Genomic DNA, 19695 nt, shown 5'->3' on the forward strand with positions numbered 1-19695 from the left:
TAATAAGCCCCATAATCATAAGCTCTTGACTACAAAATAAGGGAAGAATGAGGTTCAGTGATTACTTAAGACGCATGACAGCTATGTTGACCCAGCTGCAGGGTGGCGTATGGATATTTATTTTGGAATATGTGTCGGGTGGGAGATAATATGACAAAACAATTGCTGTGGGAGGATAGCTTCTTTCAGGGGCGCTGTGCACTGTAATATGTCTGAATATACTGGAGCGTGTGTATTTCTGTGGTTCTGATAGCTTTCCCTCCCACTTCCTCCCACAGCTGCAGGCATCATTTCGAAGCGAGGAAGTGAAAGCGCTGCGCACCCTCCATCCGGCCCAGAGAACAGCTACAGCACAGGAAGAAGAAGGAACCACTCCGAAGGATGGTAAGTGTCTTTTATTCAGAGGGAGACAACCCGGGCCTCCATCTACAAATCTGTAAAGTCCGAACAGGCGCATTTTGTGACCAAAAGATAAAGGTTGTTGCCCCCCCCCCCCCCCCTCAAAACGCGGGCATTTTGCAACTTCCCTGTGAAAGGCGCTGTGCGGCAAAAATGGACGCGATAATAATGGCGATTGTTTATTGCCAGAAAGGTGGTCTGCGCGGAGACCCATTGCCTAGGGACCGGTCAAGCTGCCGTGCCACGCAGCTCGCAGGTGTGCTGTTCCGCTCTGTTCGCTGACCTTCCGGTCCGGCCGTTTAACCGGGAGAAGTGTCGTTGTCAAAAGAGCCCCCCCCCAACTTGACGAACGCTGGGACAAGGCGGGCGTGTCCCGTGAGCAGAGTGGAAATACCCCAACTGCCCGTCTCACCCCTCCGCCCCAACGGGCTGAGGGTGCAGGAAAAGGGACAGCAGCCCCTTTAACTGTACATTACTGGAAGTTTCCAATAGCGGCAGTTGGTTTACATGGTGCGGTTTGACATTTTGTTTTCTTTCCTATCGTAATGTTCTTAGGTCCACGCGTGAGGGACAATCCAGTCCAGTCTTTTGCTTGCATTCTGGGGTTTGTAGTCTTGTCTTTACTGACTCATGGAACCTGGGGTACGTATCTATGAGGTCGCATTCACCCTTTTACTTCTCACAGAGAGTGGCCCAGCCCTTCAGTAGAGGTGGGTGGGGTGATTGGAACGGCAGGGCCACTTTTCTTGCACGAGTGTTCTTTCCAAGGAAACCGTCACTTTTAAAAAACCCGAAAATAAATAAGTTCTCTCATGACACAACGCCATCCACTGTTGCATTCCGGGAAATGGCCCTCGACATTCCGTAGATGGATGCAAGACAAATCATAAACTCGTCTCAACGCCTTGAAGCTCCTGTTTCCTGTTAAATGACATACCCTGCAAACAAACGTCAATGCTCTGAGGAAATGCGGGGTATTTTAGGGTCGGAAATTTCAAATATACTTTCCTTTCGAATACTTTTGACCACGTGGCGTACATTCTGACCTGTCCCTGGAAGAGTGGGTGTCTAGAGGTACTAGGTCATTTGTTTCCTGGTGCCCTTATTGTTTCTTTATGTGTTTTTTAGGTTTCCTGTAAGGCAGCGCATGTGTGTTATTTTACAGTGGACTTATTGCCCTCCCATTGCTTACCATTGGTTGGCTTCAGTGTCACTCTCATTTGCTGGGTTCTCATTAGTTAACTATGTGGGCTTTCCTGCATTTGTTTGTCCCGTCCACTGATCATGGGTGCATTATTGTTGCCTCCCACTGCTCACCTTTTCTGGTTCTATATTTTTCTTTTTGCCTAAGCACTCTGACAGCATTTGTTTTCCCGCTCTCTTCCTCGTGTCCCCCCAACACCTGCACTCCTTTTAGTCCTCTCTCACCCATGTGTTTTCTCCCCCAGCTTCATATTATTCTTTTGGCAATTTTGATCTCTCCACCTGCGCCCCTTTGTTACTTCTGACCCTCCTCCATTTTCTCCCACATCCTGTTTCGCTTCCCCCAAAGGCATCAAACATCTTTGGCTGATAATCTCATGCCTTATTTAGTGGCAGTGCATTTTGACTTTTTTTCGTCACAGCCCACAATGCAAGCACACTGTCCGCATTTAGAAACATGATTCATGACAAACACAGAAACAAGACTTTGGGGTAGGGGGGCGAGGGGGTCAGATGACTAGAAAATATAGAAACCCACAGCGATATATTGAAAAAGGCCTACATGTCGACAATGCATTTGAAATTACTATAATTTCACATAATTTAATGTTACTTATCACGTTTCAAAATGTATCTTGGGAAAATATTAGATTAGTAAGAACAAAGGTAATGGCACTCCGTTTCAAGTGTACGACCAAGTAATCATTATGTGTATGTCCTGGGGTCAAGATATTAGAAGTTCATAAACCAGCAATTTGACATAAATATACAGATAAAATTGGATATTCACTGTTAATGTATGAGACTATGCATATTAAAAAAAAAAGCCTAGTGGCTTCTCATGTCAGGGTTTCTTCCCAAATTGCCTCCATTTGTTAATTTGACAATACCAAAACACCAACCAAATACCCATCTATTATTTAACATTCCAAGAAACAGGGTGCATTTACATTTTCTTGCTTTGTTTTTAACATAACCGAGAAGGCCAATATGGAGCACTTTGAATGAACCAGGCAATTATGAAGTCAGTTCTGGTCTCAACTGGGGCCAGAAAAGTTCTTTAAGTATTTGGAATTATACGGTCTGATTTTTCTTTCTTTTCTTATAGATTTTGCCTGCACAGCACTTCCAAAATTTCTTGTTAAAACCCCTCCCCCCCCCAAAAAAAAACTAAAAAGCGCTTTGAGTCCACCCACTACTTACTTCTTACCATTGGTTGACTTCCACGTCACTTTTGTTTCTTTGCTTCTTATTGCCTCTGGATTCCCCTTGTAGCTTCATTAGTGTCCCTAGCATGGACCAAGTAGAGTTTCCTATCTGCAGCCAGTGTCCATCCACTGGCTGCAGGCTCTGCAACACACTTTTTTTTTTTACTTTTGTACATGCATACTTAGAGAGTGCATGTGTCTGCAATGCCTCTTTGTCACCCCATCCTCCTCCCGCTGTTGCTGCTCCCTCCCTTGTGTTACTTTCCCCCACCCTCCTGCAGTCTGTTGTCTTTCCTCACCCTCCGCCATCCTCCTGCTGTTATATTGCCTCACCCGCTCTCTTCCTGCTCTGTTCCCTTTTGCCTCCCTCCTTCCTATCTGTTCTCTTTCCCCACTTTGCCTTTCTCCTACTCTTTCTCCAACCCTGCCCTCCCGCCCTCCTTCTGCTGTCTGCCCCCACCCTCCCGCCCTCCTTCTGCCGTCTGCCCCCACCCTCCCACCCTCCTTCTGCCGTCTGCCCCCACCCTCCCACCCTCCTTCTGCCGTCTGCCCCCACCCTCCCACCCTCCTTCTGCCGTCTGCCCCCACCCTCCCGCCCTCCTTCTGCCGTCTGCTGTCTTTCCCCACCCTCCCGCCCTCCTTCTGCCGTCTGCTGTCTTTCCCCACCCTCCCGCCCTCCTTCTGCTGTCTTTCCCCACCCTCCCGCCCTCCTTCTGCCGTCTGCTGTCTTTCCCCACCCTCCCGCCCTCCTTCTGCCGTCTGCTGTCTTTCCCCACCCTCCCGCCATCCTTCTGCCGTCTTTCCCCACCCTCCCGCCCTCCTTCTGCCGTCTGATGTCTTTCCCCACCCACCCACCCTCCTTCTGCCGTCTGATGTCGTTCCCCACCCACCCTCCTTCTGCCGTCTGATGTCTTTCCCCACCCACCCACCCTCCTTCTGCCGTCTGATGTCTTTCCCCACCCACCCACCCTCCTTCTGCCGTCTGATGTCTTTCCCCACCCACCCACCCTCCTTCTGCCGTCTGATGTCTTTCCCCACCCACCCACCTTCCTTCTGCCGTCTGATGTCTTTCCCCACCCACCCACCCACCCTCCTTCTGCCGTCTGATGTCTTTCCCCACCCACCCACCCACCGCCGTCTGATGTCTTTCCCCACCCACCCACCCACCCTCCGCCGTCTGATGTCTTTCCCCACCCACCCACCCACCCTCCGCCGTCTGATGTCTTTCCCCACCCACCCTCCTTCTGCCGTCTGATGTCTTTCCCCACCCACCCACCTTCTGCCGTCTGATGTCTTTCCCCACCCACCCACCCGCCCTCCTTCTGATATCTTTCCCCACCCTCCCGCCCTCCTCCTGCCGTCTGTTCCCACCCTCCCGCCCTCCTCCTGCCGTCTGTTGCCCTCCTCCTGCCGTCTTTCCCCACCCTCCCGCCCTCCTCCTGCCGTCTTTCCCCACCCTCCCGCCCTCCTCCTGCCGTCTTTCCCCACCCTCCCGCCCTCCTCCTGCCGTCTTTCCCCGCCCTCCTCCTGCCGTCTTTCCCCGCCCTCCTCCTGCCGTCTGTTCCCCACCCTCCCGCCCTCCTCCTGCCGTCTGTTCCCCACCCTCCCGCCCTCCTCCTGCCGTCTGTTCCCCACCCTCCCGCCCTCCTCCTGCCGTCTGTTCCCCACCCTCCCGCCCTCCTCCTGCCGTCTGTTCCCCACCCTCCCGCCCTCCTCCTGCCGTCTGTTCCCCACCCTCCCGCCCTCCTCCTGCCGTCTGTTCCCCACCCTCCCGCCCTCCTCCTGCCGTCTGTTCCCCACCCTCCCGCCCTCCTCCTGCCGTCTGTTCCCACCCTCCCGCCCGCCTTCTGCCGTCTTTCCCCACCCTCCCGCCCTCCTTCTGCCGTCTGTCTTTCCCCACCCGCCCTCCTTCTGCCGGCACTTCCAAAATTTCTTGTTAAAACCCCTCCCCCCCCCAAAAAAAACTAAAAAGCGCTTTGAGTCCACCCACTACTTACTTCTTACCATTGGTTGACTTCCACGTCACTTTTGTTTCTTTGCTTCTTATTGCCTCTGGATTCCCCTTGTAGCTTCATTAGTGTCCCTAGCATGGACCAAGTAGAGTTTCCTATCTGCAGCCAGTGTCCATCCACTGGCTGCAGGCTCTGCAACACACTTTTTTTTTTTTACTTTTGTACATGCATACTTAGAGAGTGCATGTGTCTGCAATGCCTCTTTGTCACCCCATCCTCCTCCCGCTGTTGCTGCTCCCTCCCTTGTGTTACTTTCCCCCACCCTCCTGCAGTCTGTTGTCTTTCCTCACCCTCCGCCATCCTCCTGCTGTTATATTGCCTCACCCGCTCTCTTCCTGCCGTCTGTTCCCACCCTCCCGCCCTCCTCCTGCCGTCTTTCCCCACCCTCCCGCCCTCCTCCTGCCGTCTTTCCCCGCCCTCCTCCTGCCGTCTGTTCCCCACCCTCCCGCCCTCCTCCTGCCGTCTGTTCCCCACCCTCCCGCCCTCCTCCTGCCGTCTGTTCCCCACCCTCCCGCCCTCCTCCTGCCGTCTGTTCCCCACCCTCCCGCCCTCCTCCTGCCGTCTGTTCCCCACCCTCCCGCCCTCCTCCTGCCGTCTGTTCCCCACCCTCCCTCCTCCTGCCGTCTGTTCCCCACCCTCCCGCCCTCCTCCTGCCGTCTGTTCCCCACCCTCCCGCCCTCCTCCTGCCGTCTGTTCCCCACCCTCCCGCCCTCCTCCTGCCGTCTGTTCCCACCCTCCCGCCCTCCTCCTGCCGTCTGTTCCCACCCTCCCGCCCTCCTTCTGCCGTCTGTTCCCACCCTCCCGCCCTCCTTCTGCCGTCTTTCCCCACCCTCCCGCCCTCCTTCTGCCGTCTTTCCCCACCCTCCCGCCCTCCTTCTGCCGTCTGTCTTTCCCCACCCACCCACCCGCCCTCCTTCTGCCGTCTGTCTTTCCCCACCCACCTGCCCTCCTTCTGCCGGCACTTCCAAAATTTCTTGTTAAAACCCCTCGCCCCCAAAAAAAACTAAAAAGCGCTTTGAGTCCACCCACTACTTACTTCTTACCATTGGTTGACTTCCACGTCACTTTTGTTTCTTTGCTTCTTATTGCCTCTGGATTCCCCTTGTAGCTTCATTAGTGTCCCTAGCATGGACCAAGTAGAGTTTCCTATCTGCAGCCAGTGTCCATCCACTGGCTGCAGGCTCTGCAACACACTTTTTTTTTTTTTTACTTTTGTACATGCATACTTAGAGAGTGCATGTGTCTGCAATGCCTCTTTGTCACCCCATCCTCCTCCCGCTGTTGCTGCTCCCTCCCTTGTGTTACTTTCCCCCACCCTCCTGCAGTCTGTTGTCTTTCCTCACCCTCCGCCATCCTCCTGCTGTTATATTGCCTCACCCGCTCTCTTCCTGCCGTCTGTTCCCACCCTCCCGCCCTCCTCCTGCCGTCTTTCCCCACCCTCCCGCCCTCCTCCTGCCGTCTTTCCCCGCCCTCCTCCTGCCGTCTTTCCCCACCCTCCCGCCCTCCTCCTGCCGTCTTTCCCCACCCTCCCGCCCTCCTCCTGCCGTCTGTTCCCACCCTCCCGCCCTCCTTCTGCCGTCTGTTCCCACCCTCCCGCCCTCCTTCTGCCGTCTGTTCCCACCCTCCCGCCCTCCTTCTGCCGTCTGTTCCCACCCTCCCGCCCTCCTTCTGCCGTCTGTTCCCACCCTCCCGCCCTCCTTCTGCCGTCTGTTCCCACCCTCCCGCCCTCCTTCTGCCGTCTGTTCCCGCCCTCCTTCTGCCGTCTGTTCCCACCCTCCCGCCCTCCTTCTGCCGTCTTTCCCCACCCTCCCGCCCTCCTTCTGCCGTCTTTCCCCACGCTCCCGCCCTCCCCTCCCGCCCTCCTTCTGCCGTATGTCTTTCCCCACCCACCCTCCCGCCCTCCTTCTGCCGTCTGATGTCTTTCCCCACCCACCCTCCCGCCCTCCTTCTGCCGTCTGATGTCTTTCCCCACCCACCCTCCCGCCCTCCTTCTGCCGTCTGATGTCTTTCCCCACCCACCCACCCTCCTTCTGCCGTCTGATGTCTTTCCCCACCCACCCGCCCTCCTTCTGCCGTCTGATGTCTTTACCCACCCACCCGCCCTCCTTCTGCCGTCTGATGTCTTTACCCACCCTCCCGCCCTCCTTCTGCCATCTGTTGTCTTTCCCTACCCTCCCGCCTTCCTTCTTCCGTCTGTTGTCTTTCCTCACCCTCTCGCCCTCCTTCTGCCGTCAGTTGTCTTTCCCCGCCCTCCTTCTGCCGTCTGATGTCTTTCCCCACCCGCCCTCCTTCTGTTGTCTTTCCCCACCCGCCCTCCTTCTGCCTTCTGTTGTCTTTCCCTACCCTCCCGCCTTCCTTCTTCCGTCTGTTGTCTTTCCTCACCCTCCCGCCTTCCTTCTGCCGTCAGTTGTCTTTCCCCGCCCTTCTTTTGCCGTCTTTCTTTCCCCACCCTTCTTTTGCCGTCTGTTGTCTTCCCCCCTCTAGCCCTTCTCCTGCTGTCTGTTGTCTTTCCTGCCTTCCTGTGATGTCTTTCCCACCTCCTGTTGTCTTTACCCTCCTGCTGTCTGTAGTCTTTCCCCGCCCCCACCCTCCTCTTGCTCTCTGTTGTCTTTTCCCAACCACTTCCTCATGCTGTCTGTTGACTTTCTCTACCCTCCTCCCATTGTCTTTTCCATCTGCCCTCCTCCTGTTGTCAGCCTTCCTCTTGTTGTCTGTCCCCACCTATCCACTCACCCGCCCTCCACCTGTTGTCTTTCCCCCACCCACACGCCCTCCTCCTGTTGTCTTTAACCCCCCCTCCTCCTGTTGTCTTTGACCACCCGCTCTCCTCCTGTTGTCTTTCCCCACTCACCCACCTGCCCTCCTCCTGTTGTTTTATCCACTCGTCCTCCTCCTGTTGTTTTATCCACCCGCCCACTCTGTCTTTATCCATCCACCCTGTTTTTGTTGTCTTTCCCCACCCACCACCCTCCTCTTGCCTTTCCCCACACACCGACCTCCTCCCACCCACCCTCCTTCTCTTGTCTTTCCCCACACACCCGTCCTCCTCCGGTTGTCTTTATCCTCCCACCGTCCTCCTCCCGTCGTCTTTATCCTCCCAACTGTCCTCCTCCTGTTGTCTTTACCCACCTGCCCATCCTCCTCCTCCTGTTGTCTTCACCCACCTGCCTGTCCTCATCCTATTAGCCGTTGTCTTTTTCCACCCCTGTCCTTTCCCTGCTGTCCATTGTCTTTCCTCACTGCTTCACCCCCTACTGTCCCTTTTCTTTCCCCACCACTGTATCCCCGCTGTCCCTTGTTTTACCACACGCCTGCCATCCTATTGTCTTTCCTAAACCCCCGACTTCCCTCCCTTTGTCTTTATCTAACCTCGACTGTTGTCTAGAATCAGACGTTATATTTCCCCACCCCTACTCCCCCTCTCTGTTGCCTTTCCCCACCTCTACTCTCCTCCCGCTGTCCTTTGTGTTTTCCCACCCTCCTCCTGCTATTTCACTACCCCATCCCACTCCTGCAGTTTGTTGTATTTCCCACTACCTTCCCTCCCTTCCCTCTTGACCCCGTTACCCCTCCAAAACCCCTGTTCTGTTTTTAGACTGATTGTACAGCAGCATGGGCTACTCTGTAACATGGCTTAATGGGGAAAAAGCGCTATGAAGCTGTCAATGCTGCTGGCCACGTCAAAGCACTTTGTGTTTTTTTTTTTTTTTTTTTTCTTTTTTACTTTAAGCCTCATTGCACTGTTGTGCAACATGTAAAAAAACGGCAATGCCGATAGATCTTGCATAGGTGAATCCTATTGGCCGTGAAAATTTTGTTGTTTTTATTTTGGGGGGGGAGGGGTTTTGAAGAGTTTGGCAGTCTGGTTTTGAGGAAAGGCATAACAGGTTTTGAAAGAACTGAGGGTGGGAAGTAAGTGCCCTCAGGGTGAGAGAAGGCTAGGGCTTGAACTCTTGCCCTGATGTCAGTAAACTGGATATACAGTTTTAGTTTTTGGTGGAAACAGTAGGACTGTTAATTTTGTGATATTGGTCACTGGTCGATATTGAAACACAGCAATTTAGCAAGAGGGTGTGATGCTGAGGATTGAACGCTGAAGAAATAAATTTTTGTACTTTGGGCAGGAGGGTTTCCTTGGAGTAGAGAAGGATGAATTATGTTTTTGCTGGATTAGCTTCAATAAGGGCAAGTAATCATTTTTAGGAAGGATTTCAGAGCTGTAATAATGGCTGGAGTAAATACTTTAAGCGCTTTTGTATCTTTAGCATATATGTTAATCTATATTTACCTCAGGAGCTTTTGAATTTTAGGATGAGCCTGCCAAACTGCACAAGTTTACAGCCTGTTCATTGCTTACTATTGGTTGGCTTTATTGTCCCTTTCATTTCCTTCCTTCTTACTAAATGGCTTTCCATGTCCATCTTGGTCTATCAGCTGGAGCATAGCCTCTTTACATCCTCTTGACAGCATGACTCGGTTGTGTTTCGTAGAGTAGAATAGAATTAGTGAAGATGAAATGACGGAATCCCGAGGGATTCCAAAGTTTACAGGAAGGGTAGGAGATCTGAAAGTACCCAATCTATTTAACTGATCTGTAAGAGAGGCGAGATGCAAACCAATTCAGAATTGGCCCTTAATTCTCATTCTGATATGTAGAGTATATATCTTAATGTATATGTATAATAATTTATTGTACAGATAATAAAATCCAATACAAATAAGCAAAGCAAAAAACAATAACAATCGAAAATAAGTACCCTCAAAAGCTTAGTTCAAACTAAAAGCACACCATAAATTGTGCATGCAACATATTAAAAGACAAACCACCCAACCCGGAGCCCCGCATAAAACACAAGACAATATACATAGGCACAGCCATAAAATGCATGGTGCATAAAATAATAATTGCACTAAACGTCAACTTATACTGTTAGAGTACCTCATCCTAACCAATAACGGACAAATGGCAAGAGCGTGGAAGGATTCCAACTAAACGTGTTCATTGCTCGCAGTGCCATTAAATTTAGATCGTGCGATTTTCATAAATTTGGTCAGTAACACATTTAACATTTGATTGCCTGGGTCCAGAGACTGGATAATTGCCAGTCGTCAGGAGCGGATTCCCAATTCATTCCATTTACTCTGGAGCAAAAGTCTCCGCTCCTTTAACAGAGCTGGACACAGGCAAACCACGTGGTCAATGGTTTCATCTGCATTGCTGCAGCCTCTACATGTCACACTGTCCCCAGGGGGTAGCAGCCATTGGGACAGGTGTTTTTAAAAAAAACAATCACCCATCCTTAGGGCCAAAAAGGCCTTTTTCAACCAAAACCCGGATGTGCAAGAGAAAAAACTGGAAGACATACCCGGCTTTAAAGAGCCAATTACTGCCCAGGCATGCTTCCGATGGACAAGAAGAGAACGGTCTGAGTGATAAGAGTACAGTTGAATAAGCCTTTTAATCTCTGATTTAAACAAGGAGTAGGGGGATTGTTTTCCCAAAGATCCCCAGCATCCAATCGCCGTTTACATTCAACCAAAATTTGGGAATAAATGCACTTTGGTTTTAGCCCACTAATTTCTTGCCACAGGACTGCCTCCAGGTGGCCGTCTGAGGCCTGACGCAGTTTATAACACAGCTTCAGGAAAGCGCCAGCATCAACTGCCACCAAATCCAGAAGCCTGAACTCCAGCCGTACCTGCGCAGGTTATGCCAGGTGCGGAACATGAAAGACTCTTTTATAAATTTTGTTAACCAACCTATTTAATAGGCACGAGCCTTTGCCCAACAGAATTTCTTGACCGTAAGCCAACAAAGGGGTAATCTTTGCTCTCATGACTTCAATTAGGGGCAGAAGTGTTGGCCCCTTTAAAACCTTAGCTAATTTGGAAAAGGCCACCTGCAAGGCCACAGCTTTAAGTTCGATTTCCTTCTTATGTTTAACAAAACTGCCCCTGGAGTCAAAATGTATCCCTAGGTATTTGTAGGACTGGTTGGAAACAATTTTATGGTTTTTATAGTACCAGCTAAAGCCCGAGTGTTTTTTCCTCCCAAAGGGGACCACTTTTGTTTTCAACAAGTTAACTTCTAATAGGTTTGCGGAAGTATACATCGCGAGTTGGTAAGCAACCGTTGAAGGCCGATCTTAGTACAACTAAACAAGGCTAGATCGTCAGCATAAAGCAGGTGACTAAACCTGAAGCCACCAATTTGCATCTAATTACATGGATGCGGACTGGACTGTGGGCCACACCACAAGGCAGATGATGGGCCGCATAAGCAGCTAATGCGCTGCTGAGCCACCTGTTAGCTCAGTGCACAGCCTCCTGGCACTGCACAGCCACTTGTACTCCATGATGGGGAGCGGCATCCCCCGCTATATCTTTGATGCCTGGGGCGAGGCTCTGTGCCACTCGTTGGCCGGATCTGAGGGCCTACAGCAACTCTTAAAGACGCAGTCTGTGGGATGAGGGCACGTGCACAGCCTTAGGGTGCGGCTGTGTGGTCCATCCATAATCATCGCCCTGCCCTCACAGCCTCTTCGTAGGAATGCGGAGCCCCTTTGGGCCCTCAGTGCAGAGATCGGGACCTTGAGGTGACCTCGCGTAGAGGTGGCCCTCGCCAGAAGCCCTCGTAGTTCCCATCCACTGCCCCAGGACTATCATTATCGACCCTGATGCTGAGAATCACAGCAGCACACGCCTAGGAGTAGCCCACCCAACAGAGGACTTTCACATCACCCTGCAACCCCCCTTGTGCGCTCTCTACCTCCTGCTTCTTTGGGCCATGACCGATGCCAGGTGCCGTATTCGATAGATTTAACAGGTTTGGCTCCCACGATGATACAAGCTACGGTTACATAGATTGCTTGGGCCTCCCCGCCTATTACTGTACTCACCTCAGTGGCCCTCTACTCCGGCTAGAGAATAAGTGGCTCTGTGTGGCCTCAGGTGTCCATATTGGGGCACAGCCCATGGACAGGCCTCCTCTACCACCGTACTGCCTCCAGTCCACTTCACACAAAGCCCAAACTATCTTGAGCAGTGGTCACGCTAGAGCAAGCCACCAAGCTACCTTGGGCACTGTCTGTGCTCACCTGCAGGGGGGCCCGCAGTACTCCTGGGAATATGCTGCCCCGCTTTCCTGGAGCTTGCAGCAGCACACAAGTGGCTTACAGTAACACTCGATGCCTGCGCTGATGCACACTACATCACTGGGCGTCTAGTGTCTGTGTCGGGACATGGCCTAGCTGTCACTATCGTTGAGGGATGCCCCCACTTCAACCCACAGAGTACAATTTCTGCTGTAGCCCCCTCACCCCCAACCAGAGGCACCCCACATAACAGTGGTGGGGGCCCCCTTGTTGACAACCTGGACAGCCTCTCTATTTGACACCTGCTGCCACCCCACATACAACACGCTGCCCTTTGTGCCTGAATCGGAGTGCAGTGCACCACCGGATTCCTCTTGCCGCAGATGATTCCTCTGCTTCCTCACCAAATGACCTTTGCATAGGAGGGCGATCACACCTGTGGTTGCTTAGGGGTCACTACCTCTACTGAGCAACCTTTCATGCCCTATACTGTACTGGTCAATATAGTCGGCACACGTTGTGTAATGGATCGGCCACTAGCCCTTTCATCTGGATATCACACACATCTTGCCTGTGTGTCATCTCTCATACCTCCCATTCGGCGCCTCACGGTCCTCGTCCTTCCTCCTTTCCAATTGAGCAACTTAACACGGGTACGCCGTGACACTGTGGGATCCTCCCCTTCGTGCTGAAAACAGTGGGTCACCTCAAAGCCGCCATGTCCGTGGGGGGACAGGTCCTGCCCAACCCTTCTTCTACGGTGCCAGTTTCCCCATAGCTGGAAGCTCAGGGTGGTCCTCGAACCGGAGCCGAGTTTCCTTAGAGACGATCATTGGAAACTCACCAACCAAATGGCTGACAGCGAGGGGAAAAAACTTGAAACGCTACAGTCTCGTACAACAGGCAATCAGCCTGCCATCTGAAACCTACAGGAATGAGTCCACACACCTGAGGAGAGAGCTTATGATACCAAAGGTTGCGTCCGTAGAAGCAATATCCAGATTCTTGGCGTACCTGAGGAACTGAAAGGTAAAGATCCTTTTAACATTCCTTGAAACTTGGTTCCGATCATTCTTGCCTGCCTCTGACCTTACTACTTTCTTTTGGTTGGAAAGAGCTCGTGTCCCAGCACGCCTCCCCTTTACAGAGATCCCATCTCAACCCATGATGGCAAAACTTCTCCATTTCTACCCATACTTCTAGAGAATAAGTGCATTATGCTTTTTCCAGATGCCACTTTGACAGTTCAATCCAGTGTACTACCTCCTTGGAGGTCAAGAGATGCCTTAGACAGATGGGGGGGGTCCATTATTTCTTGATATTTCCAGCGCATATCAAAATTTTGCACCAAGTTGAGTCACATTTCTTCACTTATCCAAAGGAAGTTTGGGACTGGATTGACAAGCACTCTGACACTTCCTCGCCTAAACAACCCAGCGGATCTTCCACAGTCCCTAGACTAGGCTGGAAACGACACTCTCACACAAAACAATTCCTTCCCCCATCCCCACGATCACTGCCTCTTAAGGCCCAAGCACTGGAACAGATAATAGAGAACTGCAGACAGGCCCTCAAGGCTTTCTCCTCTGACCAGACCACCCCTTCTGCAGGTGACCACCCATCCTGCAGGTGACTCTCCAGACAGCAGAAACCAATATATGACCAGGTTGAGGGTTCTTGCATCATTCCACCCTATCAATAGTCCACTCACTCGACACACAAATATTCAACCTATTCCCACAGCAGTCCGACAGATAGCTGAGCCATACTGTCACAATATGCTCACGCAGCTGGAACCAGGCCGCTCAACATGTTGATACACTAGGTGGATTGTGCGCCCATCCTCCACCACCTCTCACCATGGCCACCTTCCACTCATTACAAGTTGTTATTACGGACACCCAGTTTGGGCATACCACCTGTTACAGTAGGCTCTACTTCATGTTTGAACATCTACTCCTGTATGTTCCATAATTTTTGTTCGCACACTAAGGAGGCAGACAAACTTGACTAACCACCTCTGCTCTAGATAAGGCGGTTCGATCGCAGGGCAGGGTTCACTATTATCCCCCTATCCCAGAGTAGGGCACACTTCCATCGTATAAGCAATAGCACAATTGATCACCACTATATTCTTCACACTCGGTCAGAGGCATGCACACAATGCGAAAGTGTTACTCCATATACTTCTATCTCAAATGATAGCAACCACAGATTATTTTTTCTTCAAGCGATGCACACTACTTCAGCAAGACTGCTTGCCTCCAGCCTCCAAAAACGCTGTTGCGGGTCAGTATAAGCTATTTCATACTCTGCATATGCAAGGGGCACCATGGTATGGGTTTGTCCTTTCCATGCCTCGCACACCATTATAGACAGGAGGGGTCAATACATACTACTAGAGGGTCACCTCAACAGCCTTCTCACCCTCTTTGGAAGTATCTATGCCCCAAGTCTGACCAGGGCACATTCTTGACAGTGCTTTGAGATGTTGGCCCAAAAAACCAATGTACGATGGATCTTAGGGTGCGATTAGAACTTTGCCCTAGATCTGCAGCTAGATCGCTCCCACCCCCCACTTCCACGCTCCCTCCCCTATACCCAGATGGGTTGTTTTACCAATTGGGGTTGTGGAGAGGCCCCCACTCTTTCTCCTGTATTTACTTCTTCCACTTGGTTCCCAGTGACAAATTCGTTTGCCTTGACCGTGTGCTAGGCTCCCACACTCTATTACCTTCGTTCCATGCTGCAGACTACCTCGGCTGCGTAGTGTCTGACCACGATTTCCTTATCTTGGATGTGCATTGGGGTATCCCTCATCTCCAACCCCTGCATGGTGTCTACCCCAAGACTGCTTGGAGGACCACACTTTCTGATATACTCAAGAAGTACATCTACACAATTACTTCACTAAGACCAAAGGTATTGTTTCTAACAAATTCCTTGAATGGGATGCTTTTAAAGTGGTAACGTGCAGTATTTGTATTCTGGTAATACTGAGTCCCGGGAGAACACTTGTTAGGGAAATCACTGAGGCAGAAGAGCATCTGCCCCCCCTTAGAAAGCCAAGCCAAACACACTGCTTCCTGTCAACCTCCGTTGGCCGGGGCCAAACTCCAACATGCAGCCCTTCTGAAGTGCTTACGACGCTTTAACCCTACCACGCCTGCGGCTAAAACGCATATGGAAGGCGATAAAGCTGTTCACCTTCTTGCTGGGCTGATTCGCCAAGAATAGAGGGAGGCCCCCAGCCTTGAATTATCCTTTTGGGGTGCGATTCTATGTACACAGTGCAACATTCTCCTGGAATTCTACAGGTATTATTCCCACATTTATAAAACAACTCTTCCTGATGTGGAAAGGGCTGGAGACTCATTTCTCACTCGCCTCTCCTTCCCACATCTCACCACATCCCTCCACGACACTTTAGATGCTGTGATAGCTAGCAAAGGTTAAACAGGCGATCCAGGACCTAGCCAGGAACAAGGCACCCAGCCTTGATGGTCTCCTCATAGAATACTACAGCATCTATGCTCGTAGTTTGGAACCTGACTGGCTGACGTACAATGAGACCTTGAAACTGGCTGAGTTACAGGCCTCCCTTTGAGAGTCCCTTCTGGTCTCTCTTCCCAAACCGAATCAGGATCCTACCTTTGTGTCTTCCTACCGCCCAATCCCTCTTCTGGGGGCGGACTACAAAATAATGGGCCAGATCCTATCCACAAGATATGCCCAGTCCCTTCCGGAACATATTCACCCGGATCAAAACAGGTTTGTCCCAAGGCACAGTACTTCTCACAATCTTTGGCGTCTGTTTCATGTTCAGGATCAGGTATAGAGGCAGTTCCCTTTCGATGTGTGCCTCATTTTGGACCTGGAGAAGGCGTTCGAGTATGTGGACTGGAGCTACCTGTTTCAGGCCCTGATGTGGATGGGCATTGTTGGATGCCTCCTAGCACACAAATGGCTCCTGTATATAAACCTCCTGTTGCTGGTCTGGATGGGCAACCACACGAGCGTCACACCCAGCAGCGATGCCCCCTCTCGCCCTTGCTTTTTGTGATGGCTATGGATTCCCCAGCTATCCGCCTCTGTCAGGATGGTGGCCACTGGAGGATCGCTCTCGCAGACCAGATACTGGCAGCATCATTGTATGCTGCTGACTGCTTACTGTTTATCCATGATGCTCGGGAAGACCTCACCCTCATTCAAGACGTATTTCAGGCATTTACCCAATCATTCAGCTTCACAGTCAACTTTCGTAAATCCTTTGTTTTCCTGCTCCACTCAGATTTGGCCCCACTGGACATCACCCCTTGCCTTTCAGAACTCACTGGTCAGATACTTCGATATCTGTCCCTACCAATCGCCAACTGACCTCTTTGTTGGCAATCTACGACCCATCGTGGTGCTATTGAAATCTCTGGTGTCCTTCTGGAAGAGACTTACGCTGGCAATGACGGGGAAGATCGCATAGTCATAGATGGTAATCTACCACATCTTTTGGATTATTTCGCTAACCTTCCGGGGGTACCACCCTGTAGTTTATGTTGAGAGCTCAGCTTACTTCTCATTGAACTCTTATGGGGAAATGGTTGTGGCTGGATAGCATTGAGGAAGCTCCAGTTACCTACCGGATAAGGTGGACTGGGAGCTTTTTCATTTGAAGCCTACTTCCTGGTGGCACAGCTTCAATGGTTATCTAGATGGGTAGCCTACTTCCTGGTGGCACAGCTTCAATGGTTAACTAGATAGCTAGCAAATTGGAATTTCAGGGAGACCTGCCACCACTCCCCACCCCTTACCACCACCACTGTCTGCGGCTTTCACAGGTGTCGGTAGCCCCACATGCTCATTATAGGTCCAAGTTGCCCACAAATGCATCACCTGAAGCCACTTTCTCACCCAACATGTCCTGTACACTCCGGGGTTTCTCTTTACAGGGTCTCTTGCACTATCCAGGCTTAAATACTCATAAACTGCCACTTAACTGCATTCTTAGAAAAGGCTGAGGTGCTTAATGCACGACAATCAGGATTCCGCCCAAAATACTCCACAGAGACTGTTCTTCTGGAAGTTTCAGACTCTCTCAAACCTACCATGGATGCTGGGATGAATGTGGTGTTAATTCTATTGGATCTCTCTGCCGCATTTGATACCATCTCTAATGACATCCTGCTCCAGCATATTAAAGAATGTGGTGTTGATGGGCTGGCCCTTGCATGGTTACGTTCTTACTTAACTGATCATAGGCAAAAAGTAATGCTAAGTCTGTATGTCTTACCTGAAACAGCAGTCATATCTGTGGTGCCACAGGGATATTCTCTCTCTCTCCATATATATATATCCCAAATTACACTTAGTTCGTCATTTGGGATTAAGACCACCTCTTACGCAGATGACATCGTCTGCACACGCGTTGCTGGGCTAGCCCTACCCCTACTGCTGGCTAAGCAGATGCTCACTATGCAGTGGAGGGCCCTGTTCCCTCCACCCCTTACGGCTTGGCAGGGTGTAGTATGTAAATCGGGGACTGCTGAGGGAACTGCCCCTCGTTATGAAGAAGCACACCACATTCGCAAAAAACCCATATCCCTGGAGTGGGATAAGCTATTAACACAATTCCTCAACCTCACGCCCCAGGATGATCTCACTCTGTGATCCCTCCATCCTGACGCCCTATTCTTCAGAACTCACTTTGAATGACCCCTTTATTACTCCGAACTGCATATGCTCACCCCCTCGTTCCACTCTCCCCTTGCTTCATCAACTTCCCACATACCATAGATCTGTCCAACCTCCCGTCCTGCCTTTGCAACCCCTTCAGTAACATACACATTACTACTAGCCCTACCTGCTATTTGCCAATACATAATGGACTATGGCTGCCTCCAAACCTATTACTCTCCCAAGTTCTTGTTTTACGGGTTACACACGGCATTAGCCATTTCCCTTTTTCATGTAACCGATATTGCATCATTGCCTGCAGTATGCTATGTACAGGTTATGTTGCACTGTTAAGCATCATTGCATATCTTTGTAATTTCCAGAATACAGATTCACTGCACCAGTGTATTCATGCGTCTTGTAAAACTCTTAATAAAAACATAAAAAAAAATAGAGAACTGTGATCCCACACAGAATAAATCAGAGGTAACCCTGTTTACTGCCAGGAAACTAAATATAGTTGTACATGTCCAGGGTACCTTTTTTATTTCAAAAGTGTTTTATTGGGATTTTATACAATAGGAAAATTAATTAACCTAAATGAAAAGAAACAATACACTGTATGGCACCATCAAATCAACAGTAGCTTAGGGTATAGCATGAGGAGTCGGTCCACATTTATAAACGTAGAGGGTAGAGATACGTGTATTTGTTTGCAGTGGTGAGGTTAATCAGTGGATATATTGTGACTGAGTGGTTTTTGATGTTTTGGTGAATGATTAAGGTGTCTCAGTTGTAGATGAATGAGTCTGAGTAAAAGAGCACAGACGAGAGAAGAAGGCGACGGGGTGAAAAATAGGGAGAACATGGGGAGGGTTTGGGTAGGGAGTGGAGGAGGTGGGAGAGTGGTGAGAGGATGAGGAGGGTGGGACAATGAGTGAGTGAATGCATGAATGATCGAGTGATCAGATGAACATGGTTACATAGACGAGTGAGGCATAAAGTTGTCTAGTTTGCACCAGAGTTTACCAGTCTTTATTGGTGTTGTCATCAAGCATACATTTAGTGAGTTACAGACAGTTCTGCTAAAATTGGATACATTCTCACCATGTGTGGGGGGGATAGTTGGATGAGTCTTTCCATTCTTTGAGGATAACTTTAAGGACAGTTGTGACTAGAATGTCCCTTAGGAGACAGTCTTCTTTGTTTAATGCCTGTTTGATGTCAGTGGGGAGGATGCCCAGTGTAATAGAGACTAAAGAAGGAATCCATTTTGTATAAGGTATTTGAGATATTGTATTACTGATGTCCTGCCAGAACTTTTTGGTGGAGGTGCACTCCATTAGCATGTGTTTTAAGTCTCCTGTTTCCTTCTCACAGCTCCAGCTTTTATCGGAGGCCTAGTTTATAAAGTTTTGGCCGGAGTCCAGTGGGCCATATTGGCAATCCAGTATCTGCTTTGTGCTAGCGATGGAGCTATCATGTTGGAAGTGAGGATAATCCAGATACATGGCCAGTCTAGTGAGACCTTTGGAGTTGTTGGAGTCTGATAGTAGAGTTCCCCACTTGTCTTGTGTTGGTTTATTTAGTGAGGTTTTTTGTGGGGGATAGGAGGGAGTATAGTTTGGAAGCTAAGTGACCGCCTCTGGTACGTTTTTCTAATGTGTGAGTTAGGTCGAGGTTGGCTATAAGTAATTTTATTTTAAGAAAATGGTAAAAGTCTAGGTCATTTAGGTCAAATTTGTCTTTAATTTGAGAGAATGGTATGGGTTCTGAGGGGGTGCCGGTATCTCTCACTAGCAGAATATCTTTTTTTCTGCCCATTTCTCTATATACATCAGTCTCCCTCCTAGTTTTAAGTTTTCATTGTGTCATAGCGAGTCTAGACATGAGAGTTTAATTTTGTTGGGTAGTTTGTTGTCAGATTTTCAGAGTGCCTATGCTGTGCTGGGTATAATGTTTACAGAGTAGTGTGTTTAATTTATTTGATGGTTAGAAATGAAGTGAGGGATAAGGGTTTAGTAAGGGCGAATTTAATAGTGAGCCATGGCAGCGAGGGGTTGGTGGTGGTTAGGAGCCATTGGCTCCCCTGTTTCGCTAGGAAAGCATGTT

The 19695-nt window shown here is 50.2% G+C and overlaps 1 protein-coding gene across 1 annotated transcript in view; it reads left to right on the forward strand.

Moving 5' to 3' along the window:
• Positions 1-248: 248 nt before the first annotated feature.
• The window catches only part of GMFG (glia maturation factor gamma), a 63485-nt gene continuing 44038 nt past the window's right edge, over positions 249-19695 (forward strand). Inside the window, exon 1 of the mRNA XM_069206929.1 lies at positions 249-384. Within this exon, the coding sequence (XP_069063030.1) occupies positions 382-384 (3 nt within the window). The 5' untranslated portion in view covers positions 249-381. The remainder of the gene's footprint in view (positions 385-19695) is intronic.

This window comes from Pleurodeles waltl, chromosome 9 (assembly GCF_031143425.1).
Source record: "Pleurodeles waltl isolate 20211129_DDA chromosome 9, aPleWal1.hap1.20221129, whole genome shotgun sequence".
Lineage (NCBI taxonomy): Eukaryota > Metazoa > Chordata > Amphibia > Caudata > Salamandridae > Pleurodeles > Pleurodeles waltl.